Source organism: Talpa occidentalis, unplaced genomic scaffold, assembly GCF_014898055.3.
Source record: "Talpa occidentalis isolate TD23 unplaced genomic scaffold, MPIMG_talOcc4v2.1 talOcc4.4, whole genome shotgun sequence".
Taxonomy (NCBI): domain Eukaryota; kingdom Metazoa; phylum Chordata; class Mammalia; order Eulipotyphla; family Talpidae; genus Talpa; species Talpa occidentalis.
Window position 1 is genome coordinate 2890033 of NW_023604295.1, and position 27807 is coordinate 2917839.

The following is a 27807-nucleotide window of genomic DNA, read 5'->3' on the forward strand; positions in this document are numbered from 1 at the left end:
ACAAAGGGTACCCTCGCCCTCAGAGCTGTTACAAGGGCTGATCTCTCCTGGCAGGCGGCATTTGCGCCCAGCATCCTGCTCCCTGAGGCCCCTGAGCAAATCCCCGCACGCGCTCCGGCTCTCCAGCCCCTCCGGAGCGACCCTCGGTGTTCACGGACAAGCCTGGCGCTCCAGCCTCCCCCGTGGAGGGCGAGAGGGCGTGTGGAGCACGGCATCCCTCACAAGCAGGGTTCTCGGGAAACCTCTGTGTCTCCTCAAGTTTTATTTCATCTTCCTGCAAGGCCGAAATGAAGCAGCTCTGGTCCCTTCAAGTTCTAGAAACACAACCTCATTTCCATGAGAAATAATTCTTCACTGTACAGAGATACACAGTGGGGGAGCGTGTTTGCAGAAAACCTCTTAAGAACCCGCAGGGGCTGAGGTGGAGCCTGCCTGGGTCCGACCATCCCAAAGGAGGCAACTGGCTGACCGGCCGCTGCCACCCTCACCCACCCAGGCCTGGGCCACAGACGAGCGCCCGGGCCAGGCGGGCAGCTAAGCAAAGTGTCGTCCTCAAGTCACCATTCGCTTCAGAATCAGGGGCAGCCCATCCTCTGGGGCCAGGAGCACATGCTGGCAAAACCCGGGCTCCCCAAAGCCCACTCAGCCCAAGATTCCCCCCCAGGGGAGGCAGTTCTGAGCCCAGCCCTGAGGGTGCAGCGCAGGCAAGAGCAGGAAACACGTCAGGAAGGAAGCAGCTGGGTCAGGTCCGAGGAATGCTGCCTAGTGGGCACGCCACCCCGGACAAGTCAACACGCCAGGAGGGTCTGCTGCCGGCTCGGGCCCAGCCTCACCCCAGAGTCACAAGTCATCAGCCCCGGGAGGCCCTGGCTTCGCACACCTTCAGGTCTACAAGGTAAAACTTTCAAGTGACCAAGAGCAAAGGGCCTCGCCTTCCCCCGCCCTCGGAGCAGGCTCGCGTCGCCTCCCAGAGGAGGAAGGTGAAGGTTCAGCTCCCTGTCACAAGCTGCTTCCTGGCCATCTCCAGTTCCAAAGCTCAAGCGCTTGCTCAGGCCAGGCCTGTAAGGACTGAGGCAGATCCCTGAGCACTTCCTGCCTCATGCTCCGTGTCTGAGGGGGTTCCTGGGGAGCCTCTGGAATTAGGTACACCTGACTCCCCAGAAAAGCTCCCAAAATCCTTCACACACTGGTCCTTGGACCAGCTGCCCTGGGACTCTGAAGCGGGCAGGAAGGATTCACAGCGCTCACAGATAGCCCTGGGAGGTCAGCACCGCGGCCAAGAGGTCTACACAACAGGCCAGGCTTGGCGGTGGACGCTGAGCTTAAGTGCTGAAGATGGATCTCTGTCTGGAATGGCTGAATCTCAGCCCCAGGCTGTAGCCACTGCCGGCCGGGCCTGGGATGACTTACCTATGAGCTGAGCATCAGCTGCTGACAGAACTCAGTGCCCAGCCAGCTCCACCTCCACACTAAATCCCAGCAGAGAAACACACAGGGGCTGGGAGTCGGGCAGGAGGGACACCGGGAAGGGACTGAAAGATGCCAGTCACCAGGCTTCCCTCTGAGCCCTCCTGGCCACCCTCCTCTGCCAGGGGCCCAGAGGCGGCAGTGAGTGCTGACAACGCTACAGCTCCATCCCTGCTCCAAAGCGTGCTGGCCATGAACCCTGAGTCAAGTTCCTGGACCTCCAAAGTTGCTGTGTCCTCAAGGGTAAAATGGGAGGACAACACCCCCCACCTCACGAGGTCGCCGACCCCCAGAACTGAGAAGCAGCAGGAAAACATGGGGCCCTACCGCGGTGGGCAGGTCCTCAGATTATTTCTGGGGCACTGGTGGGACTCATTCCTGGCTTCACTCAGCTCACAGTCTAGTTCAGATCAAGAACCCCGCATCGCCCTCCCTCTCCACCGCTCCCAACCCCCACAGACACCATCAACAGTGGTGCCAAGGAAGGTCTTTCAAAAGGCATTGTCCTGGGTGCCTGACGTGTGTCCAGATGTGCTGCTGGGCTCGCCTCCATCACCTGGACACTCCTCTCCCAGGGAACTCTCCAGAGCATGCCAATATATCAGCATATCTTGAGGCTTGACAAAATGGCAGGCCACAACCTTCTTGAAGCGACATGCGGAAAAGGCTAAGCCCTCTGGGAAGAAGGTCTGCTCCGTGTGAAGGGGCTCAGGTCTGATTTTCAGTTTGGCGAGGCAGAGCCCCACAAAGACATCTTCCAGCTTAAGGAACGGCACGCCGTGAGAAACGTTATACACCTGAGTGGCCACATCGCTGGAGAACACGTAGCCGGTGCCAGAGCAGAAGGGCGGGTACTTGTCCCACGGATACTCCTCTTTGCTCACAAACCACTTACTGTGCTTTTTCCGGATGGGAAGTTCATCCATTTTTAGGAAGCCGGTGAAAAACCCCGAGGTCCGGTTCTTCCTCAGAAGCAGCTCCGTCAGGTAGTAGACGTTGATAAACATGTCGGAGTCTGTTTTCATGACGAAAGCGGCCTGAGGACAATAGCGGTGGACCCACTCCATTCCCATCATGGTCTTCAGGGTCAGATTCACATAAACGTCCACAAAGTCCTTCTGGATGATGTCGCGATGCTGCTGGCTCTCCCGGGCCACCGCCAGAGACCTGTCCCTGCTCGACGGGGTTCCCAGGAGGAAGAATGTTTTTATTCGTTTTCCTCCGACCATCCTGTCTCCTCCCCAGGTGCTGCGGATGGCCCTGCGCGCGGATGTCTGATGGGGCGACGACGTCACCAGCAGGACCAGGAAGGGGGGCTGCTGCTTGCAGTCCATGTCTGGGAGCTGCAGAAAGTCCCCGTTTTCTCTCTTGAGAAAAAATGGACTTGCTTTCAAAGGGCTCAGATTGTGCATGCTAAGATACAAGCAAAGGGCTCCAAGCACCATCAGGGAAATATTTATCAACCTCATCTTCAGGGAAGCCATCTGAAAGAAACAGAACAAATGGTCAGAACTCAATGGCACACGGACTTGTTGACCTGGACCTGGGCGGTGGGCAGGGGAGGGACCGTGCTGCGAGCTGCTGTCTCCAAACCCTGCAACCTCACTGCACACGGGATGGAGTCTGGGGTTCAACAGAGAGGCAGAGAGGACGCCAGTGTCTTCACTCCGCAGTGGAAGGTCAAGGCCACAAGCTGGGGCACAGGTCCAGGCTTCCAAGGTCATCAGGGACCCAGTGGGAGTCAGCAACCCCATCCAGAGGACAGGGGACCACATACCTCACCGGGTATTTCCAGCGCCGTCCTCCTCAGGCTTCTACAGAAGTCAGCTAGGGAACCTGCGAGACTGGACCTAAACGTGTAGAGTGTTTGCCTTCTTCTCCTCCCATGAAATTAAGCATCCTTTGTCTTGTGCAGAAAGAAGCCAGGCCAGTTTTCTGATTTGCATATCTACCTTAGAATTCTGCCCCTGCTGGCAGTGCTGCGGTTTTTTCTTTCTTTTTTTTTCTTTTTTTCAAGTAACTTTGAAATCTTTTGAGTTTTTCATCTTTTGCTCATCTATCTTTTCATCTTTTGCTCTCTAGAAATCCAAGGTCCTTCAAGTTGATGTTATAACTATACGAAATCAAATAACTCACTTTTCCCTGGTTAAGATGAACCTCTGGTTTGAAAGCCACAGAATAGACTCCAAGAGGAAATGTGTGCCAAAGAGCCGTCAGTTTGTGAAGTCGGGCACCATCCGTTTCTGAGCTTGGTGTGTTTGCCAAAAATGAAGATTCTCTTGTTCAAGAACCACTGTAAGGAAAAACCAACAAGGAGAGTGTCATTCAAATCCTCCCTGCCTCCCTGGCAGTACCAATATTTGTTTTGGTGCCAGTTCAGCAGCTACCTACGTGACCTGGAGCCTATCCTCAGCCTCAGTTTTCGCTGAGGAAAAGTAATTCTATCTCTCTGATTCACTGTGGACTACAAGAAAGGCTGCAAGGGAGAACGCTCTCAGGCCTAATGATGGGTGAAGATTCCACTCTAAGCATTTATAGAGACATGGTGAACTCACTCGACAATTTTTTTCTGCCCACAATTTACCTTCTCTACATAACAGAGTCTGTGGTTGGAAATGAAAAAAATTTAACACAGATAAGAAACCCATTAATTCTCAACTCAGTGCCCCTGTCTTCAAAACATTATCCTGATGTGGAGCTAGCAAGAAAAGAAAATGACCCAGTGATAAGAAGGAAAGATTGGTATTTCGATGGCAAGAGACATTTTCATTACAATTCTGTTCCATATCTATGCAACACAACTCAGCCACCCAAGGAAAGACTTCAATTGAAAAATGGACAGAAGAGCTGAACAGACACTTCTCCAAAGAAGATACACAAATGGACAACAGACATATGACAATATATTCATCATCTATTATTAGGGACATGCAAATCAAAAGCACAAAGAGGCACCACTTCGCAGCTGTGGAAATGGCTATTATAAAAAAGGAAAAAAACAACAGTTGCAAGGATGTGGGTGGGGCAGCAACTGCCTCTCGATAGGGTACCTGGCCAGCTCGCCACATTTTGGAGAGCAGAGGAACATTGCCCTACCCTCCTTGGTCCACCTCAGACTAGTGGAGAAAAAAAAATCAGACAGATTAGGAGAGAAAGATGAAATTTAATTACATCTGTATGGAGCACTCCCATGGATATAAACTCTAGAGTGAGTGGGACAGACGGAAGGCCTATCTCCTGAGCCAAGGAATAGGATAAGGGTCTGAGTGTCAAGGAACGAACTCACGGCAAGAGGAGGGAAAACTTCCTATGGTAAAACCTTGCCTCTAGATCTTTCCCTGCCATAGATGGGTTTCTCAATTTAAAAAAAAAAAAAGAGCATTCCTAAGGAGGACCCTAAATCTGGAGGAGGAGACACCCGAGAGGACCAGCCCACGACCCGAGGCAGCAGATTGTCGGGGAAGAAAGGACCACGATTCGGAGCTCGCCAGTGCTGATGCAGGGAGAGGCCAATGGACTTGGACTAATGGACTTGGACTGACAATCCCGCCAGAAGGCGGAGGAACTTTGGCAGGGTAATGTTTTGGGGACCCTGGCGGAAGATGGTATTGTTTGTAAACCCCAGGAGATGGGAATATGGGGGTGGCCAGTGGGCCTTGATGGCCAAAGCAGCCTGTGTACTGCCCAGCAGCCAGGCAGAGAGAAAAAGCCAACTTAGAAAAGCAAAAGCTGGTGCTCAGATTTGGAAGCCGTGAGCGGCTATTTAAAAGCTTAAAAATGTTGAAGGCCAGTGAGTCTCTTAAAATCACCTGTGGGTGATGCCCTGCTCATTGCTGAGTGAGGAGCTGAGGAACCCGTCCTTGGGGGACAGGTGGGGCACGTGGCTTGTGGTGAAGCCCAAGCCAAAGAGGGGACCCGGAGAGGCCGCAGGTAGAGCTTGTATCCACGGATACCGACCCATGTGCTTGTGCAATGGGCTGGCCTGAGTGCAGGGGTCTGCGTGTCGCACTGGTGACTCTGAATGCCGAGTGCTGGAGCGACCGCAGACAGAAACCCTGAGGATTGGATGATTACCCGCAAAGTACAGAATCGCCAATCCAAGAGTGAGCGCATCCGGGGGTGGATGCTGTGTGGCTGCAGCCGAGACCACAGTTGGATAGTTTCCCCCTTGAATGAGCAGTGCCTCTGGCAGCAGAAGTCCTGGATCATCTGCTGGTGCCAATAATTCTTTTGCCACTAGGTTGGTGCCCTGCCTGGACTAATTTGTGTTCTGTTGTATTTTGTTATGTTGTGATGTACACCATTTGCTTTTGTGGGCCATGGCTGCAGGCTTCTATTGCCAAGAGAAACGTATATGACCTGTATATAGACTTGTGTAGACTGGCAGAAAACCCTGAGGGGATGGATTGTAGGGCAAGGTAAAAAGTATCAGGCTTTTCTGCCCTCCCGCCATCAGGATGGATGAAGGATCCCTGCGGTCCTGAATGCAGGCCTGATGGCGGCACCTGGAGTAGGGTGTGGGCATATGTAGGTGGGTACACCTGGGCTGAGACGGGGCTTTTAAGAGTGGGACGGAACCACCAGGAGAGAACAAGACTGGCAGAGAGAAAGAGAAGCCGAAGAGAGAATGAGACCCCGAGAGCACACCGGAGAGCCCAGGAAGAGTGAAGCCTCACCAGGGGCTGAGAGGCCTGCCCGCCTCCCGGCACCCCTGCCTGCCGGGTACCAAGTAAACTCAGTAAAAGCCTGAAAAAGCCACCGAGGGCTCCAGGATCATAGAGATCCTGCTCTGTGCCTTCCTGGCACTGCAGAAAGACAATAGGAATAAGAGCCTCAAGAATACACCCATCGAGGGTTCTCCGCAGAAGAGGAGGCCACGGCATGAGCCAGCGTGCCCCACCCCCATGCGACTCAGTCTGCACCAATACGTCTCCCCAGCAGGCAGGCGATCTGGGCACACACCTGTCCCCCGGAGAGCAGAGGAGCATAACCAACCATTTAACAAATGATTTATTTTAGGAAAGGGACGGCCAGTGTACATTTTGGTTATGTAGAAAGGCTGGCGCGACGGGAAAAGAACTCAGTGAAGCAGAAGCCCATGTACGTGGTCACGTCACGACAATTTACTGGGGAAGAGCGATCTTTGCAGCAAGTGCTGGGCCAGCCTGGGGAAAAGGCGCCTGACCCCCGCCTAACACCATACGCAAAAGTCAAATCCAGATAGACAGCAAATCTAAAGGCGGAAGATTTCTCTTACTAAAAGAAAGATTTTCTGATCTTGGCCTGGGCAATTATTAAGCAAAACACAAGAAAACTCCATAAAAGAAAAGGATAAACAGAATTTCAAAAGCTCCCATTCAAGAGAGTTCAACGGCAAGTCACTGGATGTATTTGCCCTGCACAATCTGATAAGGACTGAAAGGGCACAAGGTGAAACCCTCTGATGAGTCAATAAGGGAAAAAAACCACAATTTAAAAAAAATCGTGAACAGTATTTCACAAAAGATAACAAACGGCACACACAGAAAAGGGTGACGTCGTGAGTCATGAGTGAAATGGAAATAAAACCACAGTGAGACCCACCACCCCATCAGCGTGCAGCCCAGCCCGACTCTGACGCACGGCCGGCCGGGAACGTTCAGAGTCGCTGCTTCTCCAGGGCCAAAACCGCTGTACCGGCTGGGTCCAGCCAGGGACAGCAACTGCACGGTCACCTGAACAGGGAACGTTCAGGCCCATGAGTGTGCGGAGGGCAGAGAGCGTGACCCCACTACCTAGGGGCTGCAGGGCGTCGCCCGCTGGACCCCTCACCCGTGGGGTCCCGGATGCCACTGGGGCAGGGACAGCTGCAGGAGGGGTCCCTGCAGCAAGAGACTCAAGGTGCCAGAGTGGCCGTGGGAAATGCAGCCGGTCCTCAGAGCAGCGCGCCCCTAGGGCTGAGGAACAGGGAGGGGTAAGCCCCCCCCACTGCCCCCACCACCCCCACCCCCCCACCCCCACTAGGGCGCAGGAGGCTGGCTGAGCACAGAGGACTCGCAGCACAATGGGAAAGTCATGAGCAGGAACTTGATAAATGGCATCAGCATGAGCCAGAAAGTTCTTTCAAGAGTAGAATGGTGTATGAAGTGTTACACAGCCATTAAAATACACACCACTGACATACCCACGATGAGTCACGGACAGCCGGCCCGGGCGTGGGGAGAACGGGGCTCGAGTGCATGAGCCCCTTGACACCTAGTTCACCAGGCAGATGGCAGCGGGCAGGAGAGAGGCAAGCTGCTGCCGGGACCCCCTGGAGAGCCAGGTGGGGCGACCCCGTGATCTGGACAATGCTTTCATGGGCACAGATGTGTGTAAATGTCCATCAGGCCTACAGCTGGGGTGTGGCATTTTGCTGGAAGTTGTGCCACATTAATAATTTTTAATAATTCTAATGAAAAATCAATCTCTAAAAAGCTGTCTTCTGTAGAATTTCCCAAGTGTACTGACCATACATCACGTTTGTTCCCGCAGTGCATTTCACGGGCCAGCGTGTCGGAGACCAAACCCAGCTCTGGGGGTGCCCCTTTGTGAGCGAGGCGCGGGGGGAGGGGCAAGCCGGCTGCCAGCAGAGCTGACTAAACCACAGCCTCGCAGAGACAGGGTACAGCTCGCCCGCAGGGCTCTGGCAGGGGCGCCGGGTTCTGACGAAAAGCAGAGGCAGGAGCAAACCAGGTTCAGATGATGGCCTTGCCGGGAAGGCCGGGAGAGGCAGGTAAGGGCAGGGTGACGGCACAACGGCCATAGGGGCAGTGTCTTCAAGTGTCCGCTACTGCCAGCGCCTGCCGTGTGATCAGGGAACAGGGATGCACTTGTCCCGGGTGCAGGGCAGCAGAAGAGGGTGGTGAGAAGTGGCCAGTGTCCACATGGCAGCTGAGAACAGGCTGACCCAGGGCAGGAGGGGGAGGGGCAGACCCTCCCAAGCAGAAAAATACCTTAAAATTAGGATGCATTTTATTAATGAACTTTTGTAAAATCAGATGGCTGCCACCCCAGGAAATAAAACCTGCTTTTCCTGACTCCTCTGAGGCAGGGTCGCTGCTCCCACCCATCAGAAGGCGGGGCGTGGAGGGCAGGTTCCTGGATCAAGGTGTGCGGGGCGGCTTGGAGGCCTGTGCCCCTGGCATAAGACCCATCGTGACTTCTACGTAAGCCTGAGCTGAGCAGCCAGGGTGACACTCGGTCACGCCAAGGCCACACTCCCTCCCACACCCCCTGGCTGCCCACCACATCCCCCCACAGACAAGGGGGCGCACATTGCTGGGATGACCAGAACCCAAGGGCGAGGGGGAGGGCTCACCTGCCAGGCTGCGCCTGTGGGGCTGAGAGGACCTCAAGAGAAAGCAGAGCCGGGCACCTGCCCACAAAGGGGCCTCCCTGCACACAGCAGTTGGCAGGAAGGGCGGTGCCCAGAAAATCAATGGCCAGCTGTACCCAGGACCCCAGGAAACACTTGGCAGAGCTGACAACACCTGCAAGAGCCCAGAGGGGAGCAGGCGACCCCCCACCCCACCCCCAGGAGCACAGGGGGTCACTTAGAAACTCCTGCTGTGACCCGTGTTGCTCCTGTTCCGTGCACCCCAGATGGAATGGGGTGCCGAGCTCGGCCTCAGTAAGAGCCCCTGACGATGAGTAGGATTTTCCCAGCCACGGAGCCAGATGGAGGCGACGTCTGGCCCTCGCTGGGGTCTCCTCCCGTGGCCTCCTCCCGTGGCCCAGCGCACAGCCCGGAGTCAGGGAGGGTCACCAAGCCGACGAGGCCCCGGAGCTGTCCTGCCTATCCGCTGTGCTTCGCGCCGGGAAGCTCCGTTTCCGGCCCCCCGAGATTCACGTTCTCCCGGCACAGGGAAGATGACCTCTCCCCGCCCTGCCTCAGCCTCCGTGGGAGTCGGGACCCTGGCGGCGGGTCAGGGCAACACGCCCGGGGCAGGTTCGCTGACGATGCGGACAGATGGACACCGTCCCGGAGCCCCCGCTGGACTTTACGTTCTCAGTGGCCGCCTCTTGGGGTGGCAGCGTTGGAAGCAGCGCGGGCAGAGGAAAGACACCTAGAGGGGCTCACGCCTCAGGGAGTGCAGCCCGTTCCCAGGGCGTCTCACATTCCCTGGGACTCAGGCTCAGGGAAGGGGGGCAAGCAGGTGGGGGAATGTGTGGGAGGATGCGCTTGGTGGGATGTGGATTGGGGGTGCAGAATAATCTGTGTGTGGTAGGGACGTGGATTGGGGGTGCATAAATGTCTGGCACAAGCTAGTGGGGAGTGAATAGGGCCTGTTGCCTGGGGGGCTCCATTGTTTCTGCTGATGGAAACACCCTAGCTCTACTTCCTGCTGACACTTGACTTCCTGACCAGGTGTCTAGCTGGTGATGCTAATCCAGCCATAATGTCTGCCCGCTGTTTTCAGCAGAGACTGGTTTGCCAGTATGTTCCTCATACCAAGACTTTGGTCCTGGCAAGAGGCCCGCTGCCTGACTCTATGTTTTAGTTTGACCAGCAGGAACTCTGGGCGCCAAGACAATGACCCTGAACACGGCGGGGCTGGGGAATCCACATGCAGGTTCGCCCCAGAGTGGTGCTCCTGCCATAGTCTTGGCTCTGAGTGACGCCACCCTTTTATCCCTGGCCTCCCGCGTGCTGTGAGTGCTCACACGTGCACACACCCGCGCTCTGGGCCCAGGTGCCCACAATCATAGGCGCTCATGCCCCTCGGCCCCGAGCATCCACCAGCAGCAGGAGGGCACGAAAAAGCCTGATAACCCCCCTTACCCGACAGGTGTGCGGCCTGCTAGGGCTCTGCCCGCACTCTGCACTTGAGCTCCGGCAGAGCCTTCTCCACTAAAGTAGAAGAAAACTGCCTTTCCTGCAGCTCCCCAAACTGAAGACACCAGAGCACAGCTCCAGGCTGCTGAGACCTGATCCTTTCAAATCTACGAGCCTTCTGCTCTCAACATGCAAGATAACACTCAACAATTTTACTCAATTTTTTTATCCACCATGTCAAACAGAACCCAAAGAGGTTGCCTGCAGATACAGGCAGGCCTGTCTACAATGAGTTTCTTTGAAAACTATGTTTTTAATTACTTCAGTAAGCTAAGAGTTGGGGCTTTTTCAGTATGGAGGTTTCTCAAAATATTAAAAATATATCTACCTTATGAACTGACAATCCCACATGCAGGCATCTACCTGAAGAATGCAGGGATACCTGCACTCCTGTGGTCACTGCAGAGCTATTTACAACGGCCACATTATGGAAACAACCTAAGTGCTGGGTGGGTGGATTAGGAAGATGTGGTTTATCTACACAATGGAATATTACTCAGCTATGAAAACAATGAAATCTTATTGTTTCTGTCAATATGGGGAGAACTGCAGCAGATAACACTAAGTGAAATAAGTCAAAGGGAGAAAGACAGACACCAGATGGTTTCACGCATGTGGGATACAGAGGAAAAAATCAAAGGAACAGACAAAACTAAACCATAAACACCCAGGAAGTCTGACTACAAAACTGAAGCTAGCAGAGAGGGGTGGGGAGCAGAGTGGGAGGGCCCCATGGACTGTGGTGGAGACTGTGGGTGCTTGGGTGGTGGGGGTGGTGTGCTGATATCTATGGAGGTATGAACCTGTACCCCTAAATCATATACAATGCAGTAAACTGATGTTAAAAAAATAATACAAAATTTTAGGGGCCTCCCTGGTGGCGCAAGGGGTTAAGACATAACCTATGAAGCTGTCTGCAGCCTCTGCAGCATGAGTTTGTTCCCACCCAGGGAGCTACCCACATGGCGAGGCAGACCTCTCCTGTCTCCCCACTGCTCCCCTCGGCAGTCGGTATCAGTAGATCTGCCTGTTCTGCTCCCCACTCTGTCTTTGGTGAATCCTCTCACCCCTGCACCACTGGCCTGTACCCCAGCTCTTGTATGCATAAATAAATAAATCTTAAAAAATATATACAAATTTTTAAAAACCAAAAAAAAAAAAGAAAGAATTGTGGTTCTGTGACCAGTGGCTGAAGCCTGTTGGAGACCCCAAAGGCCTGCAGTGCTGAGACAAGAAGAACATTAAGGTCGTGGCTAGGAAACTGAGGAGCCCATGTGGGAGCCCATGTGGGAGCCCATGTGGGAGCCCATGTGGGAGCCCATGTGGGAGCCCATGTGGGAGCCCTGGCCCGTGGACAGGCCGGGGTGTTCTTCCTTGTCTGCGAAGCTGTGTCTAGACGACAAACTAGATTAGAAACAGAATGACCTGACAGCGGGGAATGTGTGCCCCGACAAGGCCAAATGCTAAGAGAAGACTTCGTTGTCTAGTAATTAACCCGAGGTGGGGGTGCTGCATGTATCAATAAAAAGGAGTTGCACCAGGCACTCAGGATGCTTGAGCACAAACGAGAGGCCTTGCGTCCCTGGGCTCCCACTTAAACTCTGTTTTGTGTCTGTCATTTCTTGGTAATTTGTACGGCTCAATCGGATTCCTCTCTCAACCCTTTCACCGGAGCTGGTCTCCAGCAGAAGCCACAGGCTGCTATGGGTAGGTGGTACCCCCTGGAGGGGGTTGCTGGTGAGGACAGATAGCCCCAGGAAAAATGCTAAAAAGTATTGCATTTGGTGGGGGGGGCAATGGATAAGTAATATAAGGTACTGCAGAAGGGGGCGTGGATTCAGGCAGTCTTTGGATTTCAGCCATTTTCAGATTTTCAGCATTTGGGGTCAGGGCATTTGGGCCCCCACCGTGCCAATCTTCAAGAAGGTTGTTGTGGGTCTCTGAAGGTGGAGGTCTCCAGCAGCCAACCTCGGAGGGGAAAAGTTCTGAGACTTTGCAACTAGTGGAGCAATTGAAACTGTTCCCAGTTTTGCTGTGGTTACAGCCTGGCAGAGAAGGCAGAGACCCAGAGCCAGGGCCTCGCTGAGCTGCGTGAATGGGGCCATTTGTCTGGTCATTCAGCCACTGCAGCTGCTGGCTTTAGTGTGGCTTGTCTGGTGCTGCACTGGGGCATCCTGGCAGCTCCAGGGGCATCTCCTGTTGCATCTTCTGTTGTCTTTGTGAGTCAGAACCTGGCCTAGAGTCTGGCTGCCGCATGCTCCTGGTTGGCAGAGGCAGGAAGATGCCATTTGGACACGTGGCCTACTATTTGGGAGAGGAGCTCCGCATCATCAGTGGCAGGATGATGCCATCTTAGCTGCTTCTGTTTAGGGCTGAAAAACATCAGACACCGGGCTCTTATTGTGCCCTCAGTAACTCTTTGTTTTTCCCTGGGTTGTTAATTAAATCCCATTGTTGTTGCTCCCTGAGCCTGAGTAGTCTTACAATTGTGCGTGCAGGTAAAGAACTCAGACAGTGACTGCTAAACTATCTGGACATGTCCTTGGCCAGTTTTAGTGCCCCTTGCTGTCCTGTGTCAGTTTTTCTTCAAAAACTGAACAAAGTAAATTAGTAACACAGCAAAAAAAAAAAAAAAATGGTGCGGCAGGATGTCAGTAACAGGATTGCTAATAATTAGGTGAAATCAACCACAGTTGAAAAACATGGAAAAGCTCTTTGATTGCCTGGATCTGATGAAACAAAGGAAGGATGGTGTTCTTTATCCCCATATAAAACACTTGGAAGCAGATATGAGGGATTTCCTTCAAAGATCATCTGGACAACCCGGCCAATGGGCAGAGCCATCAACCTAGATGGCTTGGGTGGCCTTGACACAGAATTCCAGAGGACAAGTGTTCAGATGCAAACCACGGGCAGGGAGGAGAGGCCAGAGACAAACTGACCAGGGGAGCGTGATCATTCTGGAAACCAAGACTTGCCCCATTTCACTGGCTATGAACCACCCTGAACAAACAGCTGCATGTGATGCACTTAACTCTGGGTCCTGGCATCTCATATCTTCTTTTTTTAAAGATTTATTTATTTATGCACACAAGAGCTGGGGTACAGGCCAGAGATGTGGGAGGGTGAGGGGATTCACCAGAGACAGAGCGGGGAGCAGAACAGGCAGACTGACTGAAATCCACTGCTGAGGGGAGCAGCAGGGAGACAGGAGAGGTCTGCTGCGCCATGTGGGTTGCTCCCTGGCCGGCCGGGGATTGAACTTGTGCTGCAGAGGCTGTGGATTGTTTCATAGTGCCACCAGGGAGGCCCTGGAATCTCATATCTTGACAAAGAAGTTCAGGCAGCCTTGAAGACAGTCCACTGAGCAGCTCGCCAGTCAGCCCATGCATGACCTGAGTGATGTATCCCTCCTACCCTTGGGTCACTCTTGTTCCCTTTCAGCTCCTGAACACACTGGTCCTTCCCTCTGGTGCAATGTCCCGTCATGTGTGCAACAACCCAGGCCTCCACCCTCACCCACTTCTGCTCCGCTGCTCCACCTGAGCCCTCATAGCCAGTCCTAGCAGACCCGTTCCCGCACTTACTACTTCTGATGCCCGCTGTGTGGGGTTTTGTCAATTTCGTTAATAGGATCCTATGTTATTATTTCTTTGTGCAAACCTGAGACCACCATTCACCACCAGTTCATAACTCCAGAAGGATGGAACAGATGCTCCTGGCTACAAGGTTAAAGGCAACCAGTCTCGGTATTTCCTCACTGCGGCATCTGCCTATGCACAGTACTTGGCACACAGAATCCCAATGGAAGGTTCTGAATGAACAAAAAGAAATGAACGAATGTCTCCAAATGCCAAGTTAAATATTTTCTTACATAAAAACAGTTTACATGGAATGAGACTGTTCTGCAAAAGTTTTTGATACAAGGCCTCGCCGGTGGCACAGCGGTTGAGCGCTGGGCTGCGAAGCTGCCTGCAGCTTCTGCAACGCCGGTTCAATCCCCAGCCGCTGGGAGAGGGTCCCACATGGCGCGCAGACTTCTCCTGCCACCCGCTGCTCCCCTCAGCAGTGTCCTTCGGTCCTTCTGCCTGCTCTGCTCCCCGCTCTGGCTCTGGTGAATTCTCTCACCCTCCTGCGCTCTGACTGTGCCCAGTGCTTGTATAAATAAATAAAAATTTTTAAAAACCAAAAAAAAAAAAAAAGTTTTTGATACATTTACAATAGAAGTGTCCATGGAAGGACAACTGAATCACTAAGGTGCTGTATGCACACACCATGGAATACTACACAGCCATGAAAGGGGGAAATACAGCCATTTTGAATCAGAACAGTAAAAACAAAAACTGGATATTTACACAGCAGACAATCTGATCGCACAAAACACTTTCCAAGACCAGTGGACATTAATCAACATCCTGAGGGTCTGAGGTTAAGATGGAGACGGAGGGAAAGCGTCAAGGGAACACAAGGGATGGAGGTGGGGAAAGTCAATATTTTTTTGGTGCATTAGATATTTTTACTTTTATGCTTTATAAGAACAATTATTTCTCGGGGGGAAATCGCACCTGACCTATTTCAGAGGAAGTGGAGCAATAGCAGGATTCCATCCCCCACATGGAAGGCGCTGCTGGGTTCTTAGAGGCAAAGTGAAGATGTCACTAGGAGTGTTTAGAAGCTCATCAGGCTGCTCCAGCATGAAGGGAGGACGAGCTGTGCATGGAAGAAAGACCAGGAGGTAATGGGCTGGGGAGGGAGGCGTATGACCACGATGAGGCTGGAAGATAAACTTCCTCCAGAAAATGGTGCGCACACAATAATAAACCTCGCAGTCCAGACACAAAAGTCAGAAGTAGACGTGGTCCATCCACACTGCAGGAGTCTCTTTCAGAAGCAGAACAACCCTGGACTCGCCACCTTCACGCTCCATGAACATGGAGACTGCCCTCACCTCCTGCAACCTCTAACTGGGGGTCTCTTCCTCTGCACGCATGTCATCCCTCGCAGCTGCGTCTCCATCCTAACAGACGACAACCACGAAAATCTACCAACTAGCAAAACATCAAATCCAAACAGCAGCCGTCGCTTTGCGCAGGGAGGCCCAGCCTCGACGCTGCCGCTGTGGATCGCAATTATTGGCGTTTTTTCCAGTATTACTGAATTATCACCACTTCTCTTCTGCTGTGATGTCCTTTGGGCTGTGGGGTATTTCAGGCCCTTGATTCCACTGCAGGAGACGCTGTATGGGGCTGGACTTCACAGCTCTAGCGTGGCGGCTGCCTCGAGGTGGTGAGCTCACTCCTGTCACTGTCACCCTGCACGGGGTCACATCACCTGCCATTACTGGCTGCAGGTCCTCAAGACGACACATGAGAAGAGACTCATCGAAGCCTAATCGAATTAGAACCTCACTTCTCCCCTGGGTTCGAGGTCACGCGGCCTAAAGGGATTTGTGTGTCAGGCTCTGCACAAAACTTTGAGACCAAGACACCTGATAATAAAACTCACCGCCTGGGGAGAAGAAAACCCCTTTCTATGAAGCAAACAGTGACTGGAGCCTTCACCCCATCCTCCAAGCCCATTTAGCCACGACCCTGGCCAGAGGAGCCACGGAGGTTCTGGGCAGGCACCTGAGGACACTCAGCGACGGGAAGGGAGGGTGGGTAAGCATCGCCACCATCTTCCTCAGAAGCAAGCGGCCCACCGATGTGGTCTGCAGGGACATTGATTTGTAACACGCCCCCGAAACAGCTAACATCATAATGCAAGGACACATCGATTAAAAAGCAATTTTAAGTAATGTCCCTGACACCTTAGAAACAAATTTCACAATGGGCATTTGTGCAGATTAGAGATGTGTGCAGGTTAGACATGGTCCCCCCAAGCCCAGCGCAGGCTCATTGCTGACAGCGACATCCTACTGGCCATTGGTACACCAGGTGCCAGGCGAGCGCAGAAGGCGGCAGCGAGCAGCAGCCCAGCGGCCACTGCTCGGATTTAAACTGACCTTTTCACAATCCTGACCTGAGAGCACCTTCCACTCTGGTGACAAGTCTCGTCTACACAGCACGACTCCCTTACCACCAAGGTGCAGGGCAGTTTACGGGCAGAGGGGGCCAGCTGTCCGTGTCCCTCCAGGCAAATCGTGGCAGCCAATGTCCAGCTTCCCGATCTAAATCACTCAGAGCCAAGGGCCACTTCCCGTTGGGCAGCCACAGCCGGGAAAACACCAGCAGAGGGAGGAGGGGGCATTGGATCTGCCGGGATGCAGCCCCGGAGCCCAGAACGTGCAAGGCCCAGCACACCGGGAAGGAAACAGCAGGAGACACACAAGTATTTGTGGAACGAATCATCTGAAATGCCTCATCTGGGCAGAGTCCAGGACCGTAAGATAGAGGACACCCCTCCCCTGCACGTCTGCCCCGCGCCCTGCTCTCTCTCGCCCTCGAGGTGCATGCGCGTTAGCACCCCCATCCCGGTCCCACCACCTTCAAGCTACTCTAGTGAACCTGTCCCTGTAACGGGGCCCAGGACACCCCCCCGGCAGGGGGAAGTCCTCCCTCTCCGGCTCCAGTGACCAGACGCCCCAAGCCAAGCAGCTCACAGGCACTCGTTTCCCTTGAGACAACAGCCCCTTTCAACGTGGATTTCTGCTTTAGATTTGATCCCAAAACAAAAATGCATTCCCAAAAACATGTTTATAGGACTGCAACTCAGTCACCCAACAGCCGCAGGGCCTCATTTTCCTTCCCCTCCAAATCAAGCTTCTGGAATAAGTAATGTCCACTCACCACTTTCACTGTCTTGTCCACCAAATAAGTAATTACTCTTCGACTCGCTGCAGTGTGCCTTCACTCTCTCCGCCTACCTGCAAGCTCTCCGGCAGATGTCACTGACAGCCTGCTCTGTGTCCAGAACAGCAAACACAGGGATACGACAGCCTCGTCCCCTCCCAGTCGACCGGGAATCCTGCCTTTTCCAGACTGTTCCCAGTGCAGAATTACGGTAACGAATGAGGGAAGAGTTGAAATGCTGCAACAGACAGACACTAGCAGGAAGGAACTGAATCAACATAGAAGAGAGAGCTGCTAGGTGGAAGGAAGGGCAGCTGGGGCTGCACTAGGGATTTTGGGGAATTCAGAAGGGAAATTCAGGAAAGCGGAAGAAACAGAGAGGGAGTAGGGAATTAAAATTGTGTTGGTATTTTTTAAAGATTTCAGCAAAGGGCCTCCCTGATGGCGCAGGGGTTAAAGTCTCAGTGCTATCAAGCTATCGCCAGCCACTGTGGCCTGAGTTCCATCCCCAGCCAGGGAGCAACCCACAGGGCCCAGCAGACCTCTCCTGTCTCCCCGCTGCTCCCCTCAGCAGTGTGCTTCGGTAGATCCGCCTGTTCTGCTCCCCACTCTGTCTCTGGTGAATCCTCTCACCCTCTTCCCCCGTACCTCTGGCCTACACCCCAGTTCTTGTATGCATAAATAAATAAAAAATAAATATAGATTTCAGCAAAGATGCAAATGTCTCCCCCAGCAACCAGGCTTGACCACTCCCCTTCCTGGCATGTCCCTCCACAGCACCACCATGTCACGGTTACACAGACTCTGCCTAAGTAACCTGAGGAAGGAAACACTGGATTCACAGTCATTTAAATATCAATACCCCACGCAGCGCTTTTCACATCACAGATGCTCAGTAAACATTTATTATTATATTAATAAATATTTATTATTGTAGATGGAAATGCGCTCCACCAAATTCATATGCTGAAGTCCCAAATGTCAGCACCTCGGAATGGGACCCTATTTGGATATTGGGTCATTGCAGATGGACTTAGATAAGAGGAGGCCATGCCGAGTGGGGCGCTCATGCAGTTGACTGGTGTCCTTCCACAGAGGAGAAACTGGACACAGACACAGGAGAGCACAGCAGGAGAAGGCAGAGGTCAGGGTGAGGCTTCCACAAGCCAAGGAAGATCAAAGATTGACCCCAAATCCCCAGAGCTGGGAGAAAGGCCTGAAGCAAATCCTCAGAAACAACCAACTCTGCCCATACCCTGATCTCAGTCTGGCCTTCAGGACGTGAAAGAACAAATGTCTGTTGTTTAAGTCACTAGCTCTGTGGTACTTTATTGTAAGCTGAGGGTACGTACACATTCACTGGGCAAATAAACAAATACAGTTACTCTGAGTGATGTGTCCTTCCTAAGCAGCAAACACAACATAAATACCAGAGGCTCACGCAGTTCTGCCCGCAATCTCAGTCAATATATGCTTCCTCCTCTGAATATTTTGAAAGGAAAAATTTTTTTCCACACAATGTTTCCTCACTGGAGTTTTATTTCTACTTGGAGAAAACTCTACAGGCAGGAACAGTTACCAAAGGGCAGCCCCATGTGCATACCAAAAGCATGACAAGAGCTGTGTGGGGCAGGAGGCAGGTTAGTCACCCCGGCCTTGCTCTGGTGTTTCCTCCTCATCTTACCTCCACGCAAGGCCTTCTCTCCTCAGGCCACTTCTCCTCAGCTTTTCAGCAGATCTGTGGACACCACCGTCCCTGAAATGGAAAAGAAGATGCATCAGGCAAACATCATCTTCCAGTCACCTCCCTGTGTCTGTCACCAGTTCTCACTCGAAAACCCAGCACAGGCTCAGTGGAGGAAGCCAGGAACGGAGAGAAGGACATTTCACTACCTGAGTCCGATGGCCCGGGGCTGGAGCGAGTCACTGCTATGGTGGCAAAGACCATCAAGGGAGTGTAAACAAAACCCAGCCCCGGATACGCAGGAAACGCCTCCTCCAACATTGTTTTAACACAATTAAAAAAAAAAAAAGGATTCGCGGTCCACTGAATTGTAACCTCTGTGGGTGAAAGGTATGATGCTGATGTCATATCAACCATACTATTAATTAAAAAAAGACAAAGAACCCAGGTTGAAGGGAAACCAAGATCAGAGCTCGGGGGGATGCGGAGGCCGCTGTGGAGCAGGGGTCGACACCTGCGGAAGGGGCGTCTAGAGAGCTAGCAGACCTCGGCGGCACCTACGCAGATGCAGACTTAAAATCTATTGTATGGGGGTGGGAGGGGAGGGATTGGGGTCAAAATGGGGGGGTTGCAATTGTATGGGGAATATAAAAATAAAATCTATTATTTAAAAAAAAATCTATTGTATATTTACAACAACTTAAATACTGTCGGTGCAGCTCTTGTATTAATTATATGGTGATCCTGCCAGTGGGCATGCAAAGTAGTCCAATGGCTATGGAGAGCTGTGTGGAGGACCCTCAAACTACTAAAAATGGAGCTGCCATATGACTCAGCAAGTCCACTCTTCGGAGTCTACCCAAAGGACACAAAAACATCAATCCAAAAGGAAACCTGCACCCCTGTGTTCATCGCAGCACTATTCACAGTAGCTATGATATGGAAACAACCTAAATGCCCCAAAACAGATGAGTGGATCAAGAAGATGCGGTCTATTTACACGATGGAATATTACTCAGCAGTCAAAAAGATAAACTCATGCCATTCGCAGCAGCACAGATGGAGCTGGAAGGGATCACGCTCAGTGAAGTAAGTCAGAAGGAAGGAGGAAAATATCACATGGTTTCACTTATAGAAGAAGCACAGGGGACCAAACAAGGGGTCAAGAGGAAAAAAGACAGAACTAACAGGGAAACTATAAATCGGAGACATCCAGCAGGGGATGGGGAAAGAGAGGAGTCAAAAGTGAGGGGGAAGAGCACAATGACTGTGGTGACAGATCGCGGGTGTCTTGGTGGTGGTGATTTTATGGGGATTACACTGGAGAGGAGACAGAACAATGATGTAAAAATATATAAATTAAAAATAAAAAAATTATACAGTGATATATATGTAACATGTTAGTAAATTTTAAATTTTTTGAATAAAATTAATACTCAAAATTAAAAAGCGGCAGTTGACCACATACTCCTGTAATACAGGTCCTTGATGAACCTGTAAGCTGCGACAACAGAGCCTCAAACCACATCACTCAAAACCTGATAGTAACAAGGGATCAATGTATTTTTACATCTTCCTCTCAGAAAGTATAGTGTAAGCAAATCAAAAAATAGTAAGAATCATGATTTGATTAAGAAACTAGTACACTTGGGCCTCCCCTGGTGGCACAGGCAGTGGAGCGCCGTGCTGTGACGCTGTCCGCAGCCTCTGCAGCACAGGTTCCATCCTGGCCCACCAGGGAGACACCCACATGGCACAGCAGACCTCTCCTGTCTCGCCCGCCGCTCCCCTCAGCAGTGTATTTCAGTCAGTCTGCCTGTTCTGTTCTGTCTCTGGTGAATCCCCTCACCCTCCCACACATCTGGCCTGTACCCCATTCTTGTATGCATGAATAAATAAATGTTAAAAAAAAACTTTGGAAAAAAAAAAGAAACTAGTACACTTAATAAATATGTAGAGAAACAAAGAAAAACTTTCTTTTTCATTGTACATGGACCATGTGTAGGAACTTAAATGTCAACATAGAAACATAATGGGGGGAAAAAATGTATGTTTTGAAACTCTGAAATGTATACATAGTTGTGGCTAAGAGGAAAACACAATGAATATTTCAAACCAAATACACATCCTAAAAATAAATCTAAGGGGTATTGAAACCTAAATGTGAAAAGCAGAACTTGAAGACATTTAGAAGAAAATACAAGACTACTTTTAAAACCTTAGGAGAGATAAAGGCACAAACTACAAGTGAAAATTTGGTAAATTGGACCAAATTAAAAGTGAAAAAATATTGATCAACAAAATTAAAGAAATGCAAGCCACATACTAGTAGATATTTGCGATGTACAATACTGAAATGAAGGCTCAAGATGATCCCAATGAAGTCTATACATCAAAAAGAAAAGAGATACCCCGAAATAAAAAATGAGCAAAAGATAGGAGCCATTCATAGACTGATTTTATATACGTATATACACTGCATTATTACATTATTACTATACACTGTGGACATATCATAAATAAGTTATGCTGTATATAGTTACTTCGTATGCATGAATATAAAAAATCCAGTTGTTTTATATAAATTATATAAACCATTTATATATGTAAATAGTTTATATATTTAATAGTTTACATATATGGTAGTTACATATTAATAAGTTATTTGTATATGCTTTATATGCAAATTTCCCATATATCTGTATTTTTATATATCTGAAGTGGTTATATATAAAATATACATATTTTTTACATATTTATGCAGGGGAAAGAGAAGCAGCAATTCAGGATAATGGAAGGGAAGGGGGCGGAGGACCGGGGTGTGCACAGGAGCCTCCGTGACGCCCCAATGCTGTATTATCTTTTAGATCAGAAGCCAGGACGTGGCACTCCACCGAGCCGCTGTGGACTCGCACGGCCTGTCTGTTATTCTTTAACTCTCGTGTCTGAACGCAGAAGTTTGGAATACTGTATAATTTTAACAGAAAAGAAAAATGTGACGCCTCCAGGCTACATCCTGAATAGGGGGGCATCGCGGACCTGAGTGCAGCCCGCAAGCAACTTCTAATACCATTGCAGGAACAAATGAACACAGCATAGCTCCCCCAGCACAGGCACCCGCACCTCCGGCCCCTCGCCCTCCTCATGCCCTCGGGCACCAGAAAAGCAGATGAGATCTGGCAAGCACAAGGGGCAGCTCCGGAACACGAATAAATGGCACAAAAGGAGAGAGGAGCCGGGAGAAGGCCCTGAAACCACACTGTCCACACAGCCGCATCTGCCCTGCTGGACAGAGCAGTCCACACCCAGGTGCGGAGAACCTGAGCCCGGGGGCCAGGCAGGCAGGGGCCATGCAGGAGGCCCTGAGCCCGGTCGCCTGTGCCCGGAGCATGGCGAGGTCAGAGGAGCAAGCAGCAGAGAGAGCAGCTGCACACTTCAACAGCAGCACCGGGAGGGGCTGCAGATAATGCAGAGTCGGAGGCTAACTACACGGGCTGGTGCCCACAGTGTCAACAACACATTAGACACGGTTACGTGACACCGGTCGCATCATCCCAGCGAGTCTGCTGTTGCTCGAAATAGTCCGGGCACCATTTTTTGGGCAATTCCTTTCTAAACCGGGTTGGGTTGGGTTTTGGTTTTTTTTTTGTTTTTTTTTTTAATCCAACAAAAGAAAGGAGATATTTTCCTAAGTCATTCTTGATCCCAAACAATATTGTCCAGAGGGGGAAGGGCTGTTCTGGAGTTTTCTCCGTAAGGGACCATGTGGTCCTCATACCCACGCCCCAGGAAACAAGGACTTTGACCACCTCCATTTCAGTCGAGGAAACTGGGGCACAGAGAAATTAAGTGCCTTCCCATGGTGGCAGAACAAGCACCTGAGGGAGCTGGGACGTGGACTGGGGCACCTGGCCCAGGCCCCACCCGCCTCCTCTCTCCGGGAACAGGCACTGACTGGGTGAGTGCGGGGCAGACCTCATATTGACCCAACTTGCTCCCTAAAGAATTCAGGCCTCTTTCGTCTGTTGAGGACATGTTCAAAATTAGATACGAAACTTCAGCTTGCTTGGGTTTTCAGTCGCGTCTCAGGCCGCCATGCACTGCAGGCGGGTTGCAGGGGAGGCCAGGCCCCTGGTCAGACCCTCCACAGACCCTCTCACCCGCCCCTTCCTAGGAAAAGAAAAGGCTGCTCAGAAGCTTCAGAAGCTCATGCCCACACTAAGGGCCTGGAATTAGGGGAGCTAGCAGGAGCCCCCACCCCGCAGGGGCTTTCCCGGGGGTAGGGAGGAGCAGAAAGAGAAAAACCAACACAAGGTGTCAGGGGGTTACAGATGTGGGGTCACCCAAGAGCAGCAATGGCATGGGAGGGGACGCAGACATGAGGCTGCCGGCTCCTGACTGCTGACAGTGATGTTAGGGGGACAGGAATGAGGCACTGCAATATCCCCCAGGAGGGAAGTCATCCTAGTCAGCACCCCGGGGCCCTGCGGAGAGGAGCAGAGACCAAGCAGCTTCCCGCCACTGAAACCGAGGTGCAGGGCCCAACAGAAAACCAAGAAGAAATGTGATCAGAAGTCTGGTCTAGGGGAAACATCCTGGGGGGGCTAAGGGTCCCCAGGGACCAGGGCCTGGCTCACAGCCCAGTGCCACCTTCATGCCCGCGCAGCCCCCAAGGCCCTCCCAGGATGGTCCAAGCTGGCCCGAGCCTGCACTCTGCTAGCGTCCTAGGTCAGTGGAGCGGACGGAGGAGGAAGGCTGCTGCCATCCGCAGGAAGGGGGCCTGGCAGGTATGTGGGATCATAAAAAATCAGACTTTTTTAAGGTATCTCCATACTGTTTCCTGTAGGGCTGCACCACACTGCATTCCCGCCAACCATGGATGAGCATTCCTTTTTCTCAACATCTCACCAAAAATGGCGACCCCATGTGCTCGAGCAGCACCTCTGCTGGTATTTACCCAAGAACATGAGACCTAATGCAAAGGCCCACGCATGCCTACGCCCAGGCGGCACGGCCAGCCGCCCAGCTGTGGAGCTGGCCTCAGGGCCGTGGGCAGACCACCGGAGAGAGACTGTGGCCTAAATTCCCCACAGAGTAGCACCCAGCTATTTAAAAAGATGAAAACGTGCCTCTGGGGGCAGAAGAGATGGGCCTCACAGAGGTGAGGCTGAGGAGCTAAACGAGAAAGTGAAAGACAGATTGCAGATGGTTTCACGTTTTAAAACATACAGGCGAGGCACAGCAAAAACAGCTCTCAGACTCAGGGACTATATACTGGCTACCAGAGGGAACAGGGGGGAAGCAAGAGACGGGGAGAAGGGGTCGGCCATTGGCAGGGGAAGGTGGGTGGAAGGTGCCCAGAGGGAGGAGTAATACTGGATCTCCCAAGATAGACATGGGAACAACTGCCAAATTCATAAAATCAGATGATAACAGTGTTTCTTGCTTCTTCAAAGTACCTGCTTAGAAATCCCACATTGGAACCTTTGCAGGCAGCCCGGACCTTGTCAGTTTTTGAGGTCACAGCTTAGTAATGTCACAGGCTGAGCCGCTGTGCCTCGGGCCTGCCCGAGGCGCCCCCTGCACGCATGCACTTGAGTCAGGAATCCGCCTGAACAAAGGCACGAGAGAAGATGGGCTGAGTGGAATGGAGAAGGGAAAAAAATGAGCAGAGACAGCACCAAGTCTTAACAGCTATGCAGCCACTCCTTAAAAGGCAGGCAGGAAAGTCTGTGCCTTTGCAAGAGAAGTGGCAAATTAGGGGCACCTGTTTTAAAGGGGCTCCACAAAAGATGGGCATTTACAAGACAATACAACTTAACTAAAATATCCCTTTCTATGGAAGGATGGGCAGAATCCGCCTGCAGTTACCCCCATCTGGGACTCGAGGAATTTCCCAGCTATAAAATACTCTAAACAGCCACCAGTCGGCCCCCACCACACACCCTCCCTGGAATATGACACGCCAGATCCTATCTTCATTAAATTCTACTCCTCCATCTCAAGAAGCCAGGGTACAAACAGGGAGGCAGAGGCCGAGGGGAGGTGAAGCCGCCACTTACGGGTCAGTACCTAAGCAGGGTTTTTAGAGGTTTGCCACGCTGGTAGACAGGGAGCGCCGAAACTTCACACCTGATCCCTGCAGGCTTGGAAGGGTTTCCTAACGCCTGCGGCTGTGTCAGCTATGCTGATACTCTAACACTGACCTCCCACAGGTCAGAAGCCTAAACAAACAGAAAATCAAACAGAGCGGATTTTAAGAAAGGTCGTGGTAACATACATCTGAGGAGGTGTGCGCCTGTGTCTCTGAATCACATACAATCTTGTAAACCAACGTTACTGCAGTAAAAAAAATTACCAGATAAATAAAAAGGCCAAATGCAGTATTTAGCAGACGTGTTATATGCACAATACTGTCCACACACTGCAACAGTTGTTACAGGGCAGCCCCGATATAAAGCGGGTGGCCTGGCTGTGGGTCCTCACCCGCGCGCTTAAAAGGGACTTATGAATACTCCACTGCAGGCACACACAGAAGGTTCATAAAAGGTTTATTTACAAGGAAAGGGGAAATGAGGAAAATGTACAACTCAGGGGGAAAATAGGGAAATAAAATCTTAAATGCGTCCTACCCGGGCCGCCGACCTGGAAACCCTGTGGCACTCTGAGAGCTGGCTGAGAGCCTCAAGCTGGCGGAGAGCCAAAAGGGCGCCCCTCAAGGCCCACGTGTCTGGCTTTATCCCAAACCTGGCTGCTTAACCTCACCCTCAGGTCCCAGCCACCTTCCCTTGGGTGGTGACGGGATTTGTCTTTCCCAATGTCCTGATGCTTTGGCCTGGAGTGGGGGTGGCGTCCACAAAGCCTGCATGGAGTTTGCTCAGGACATCCTCTCCCCCTAACACAGCGAAGATTATGTAAAGTCTGCAGGTACCTCACCTTCTCGGCCTCTCCACAAAGCCAAGACCCCAGCTCAACCCTCAGTACAAGGAGGTCTTCAGCCCAGCCGCACACCCCGGTTCTGCCTGGCGCTGCTCTGCAGAGCGCTAGAGGTGTTTTTCTTACTTAGTTTGGGTTTTCATTTTAACTGTGAGATGTTTCCATCCACTCTTAATTCCCTAACCCTGTGTCTGCAGGATGTCCACGCCGCGAGAGTCAGGAGAGCAGTAAAACCACCCCATAGATAAACGCAGTGGTATCCACAGCCAAATTAAATTAAATTATTGAATTTAAAATGGGCAAAGGACTTCGATAGGTGTTTTCAGGAAGAAGACATACAGTGGTAAGCAGGTGGACAGAAAGATGCCACATCACTCATCGTCAGGGAAAGGCAAACCCAAACCACCAGGAGAGCCCCCTGCACCTGTCAGGAGGGCGGCTGTCAGGAGGACAGGAGGTGCGCGGGGCAGGTGAGGCTGTGGAGGAAAGAGCACCCTGGTGTTACTGGTGGGGTCCAAAACAGGGCAGCCCCTGCGGAAAACAGCCCCGCGGGTGGGTCCTCAAAAAAGAAAAATAATCCTGCCCCTTGCGACAAGGATGAGCCGGGAGGACACGGGGCTAAGGGAGCGGGACAGACACCCCGGGGATGGTGTGGCGAGGGGGGGCTGTGGACCTCTTAGGGGGGAAAGCGGCCGCCAGGGTTGGGGTGTGGAGCTGGCTGGGTTGGTCAAGGGTGCAGACTTGCAGCCGAGGATGACCAAGGCCGAGGAGCCGATGTCCAGCACGAGACGGCCGTCGCGGACACTGTTGTGTAACTGGGATTCGCGAACACAGGGAATTCCCACCGTCTCGCCAAGAAACAATAATTCTAATTTTTAAATAAATACACCGTTAGGCCAAATTTGGTGAAAATGGTAACTATTTTCTTTCCTTTAATGTAAAAAGAAGAAAGAAGACAAGCTGGCGGGGTGCAGTCTTTGGCAATGCAGGGGATCAGAGGCGCCCCCTGGCCCCCAGGCCCCCAGGCCCCCTGGCCCCCACGCGCCAGGGACTCCAGCCCAGGGCGTCCCGCCGCTGCTCCAGACCCCACCCGGGTCCTGGCCTCCGAGCCAGTGCACACCGCCCCGGCACCTGCGCCCCTGCGCGCCCCCCGCCCGCCCGCCCTGTCCCCCGACTCCGGGCGCCGCCCGCGCAGCCCCACGGCTCCAGCTCTCCGGTCCCTTGGCCGCGCCCCCGCGCCCCCATCCCCGGAGCCCTGATCCGCGCTCGCGCGCGCCCCCCGTGACCCCATCCCCGAGCCCCGACCCGCGCCCTCGCGCCCCCCCCACCCCCGGCCCCATCCCCGAGCCCCGGCCCGCGCCCTCGCGCCCCCATCCCCGAGCCCCGGCCCGCGCCCTCGCGTCCCCATCCCGGAGCCCCGGCCCGCGCCCTCGCGCCCCCATCCCCGAGCCCCGGCCCGCGCCCTCGCGCGCGCCCCCCGCGGGCCCCCACCGGAGCCCCGGCCCGCGCCCCCATCCCCGAGCCCCGGCCCGCGCCCCCCGCGGGCCCCCACCGGAGCCCCGGCCCGCGCCCCCGCGCCCCCCGCGCGCCGACGTCCGGCCTCACCGTGCGCCGCGGGGTCCTTCGGCCGCCGGGGGCTGCGGGTGCCGCGAGCCCCGCGCCACACCGCGACCCGCGGAGCGCGAGCCGGGCCGATCCTCGCAGGAGCCGGGCCGGGCCGAGCTCCCCGCCGCGCAGCATCTGGGGGAGGAGCGGCGCGGGAGGCGCGCAGGAAACCCGAGAGGTGAGGGGGCGGGGACCGGGGCGCGGCGCCTGGGGAGGGGCGCCCCAGCCCGGCCAGGCCCGCGCCCGCACCCGCGGCCGGCCGGACGCAGCGACCCCCGCGCGGGGCCGCGGGAGGCGGGGACGGCCCGAGGGTTCCGCCCCCCGAGCCCCGCGGGTCGGCGCCCGCGGCTGGAATTTGCGCGCGTCCCCTTGGCCGCCTCTGCGCGCCCCTGCAGGCCTGGGGCGGGGGACAGTCCCAGAGCTGGCTTTGAAAACACTCGGTTCTTCTGCTGGGGACGGCGCGGGGT

General features: G+C 53.0%; 1 protein-coding gene across 1 annotated transcript; it reads right to left on the reverse strand.

The window, feature by feature from the left end:
• On the reverse strand, nucleotides 1-27378 carry LOC119256721 (beta-1,3-galactosyltransferase 5-like). The gene is made up of 4 exons (XM_054700262.1): nucleotides 27341-27378; nucleotides 18800-18871; nucleotides 3245-3760; nucleotides 1-2951 (listed from the first exon to the last, which is right to left on the reverse strand). The coding sequence occupies exon 4, from the start codon at nucleotides 2949-2951 to the stop codon at nucleotides 1959-1961; it is 993 nt and encodes a 330-aa protein (XP_054556237.1). The 5' UTR covers nucleotides 3245-3760; nucleotides 18800-18871; nucleotides 27341-27378; the 3' UTR covers nucleotides 1-1958.
• Between the last annotated feature and the right edge of the window lie 429 nt (nucleotides 27379-27807).

Bases quoted from the DNA above. Each gene is read 5' to 3' on its own strand.
- LOC119256721 (XM_054700262.1), bottom strand. From the start codon at position 2,951: ATGGCTTCCCTGAAGATGAGGTTGATAAATATTTCCCTGATGGTGCTT.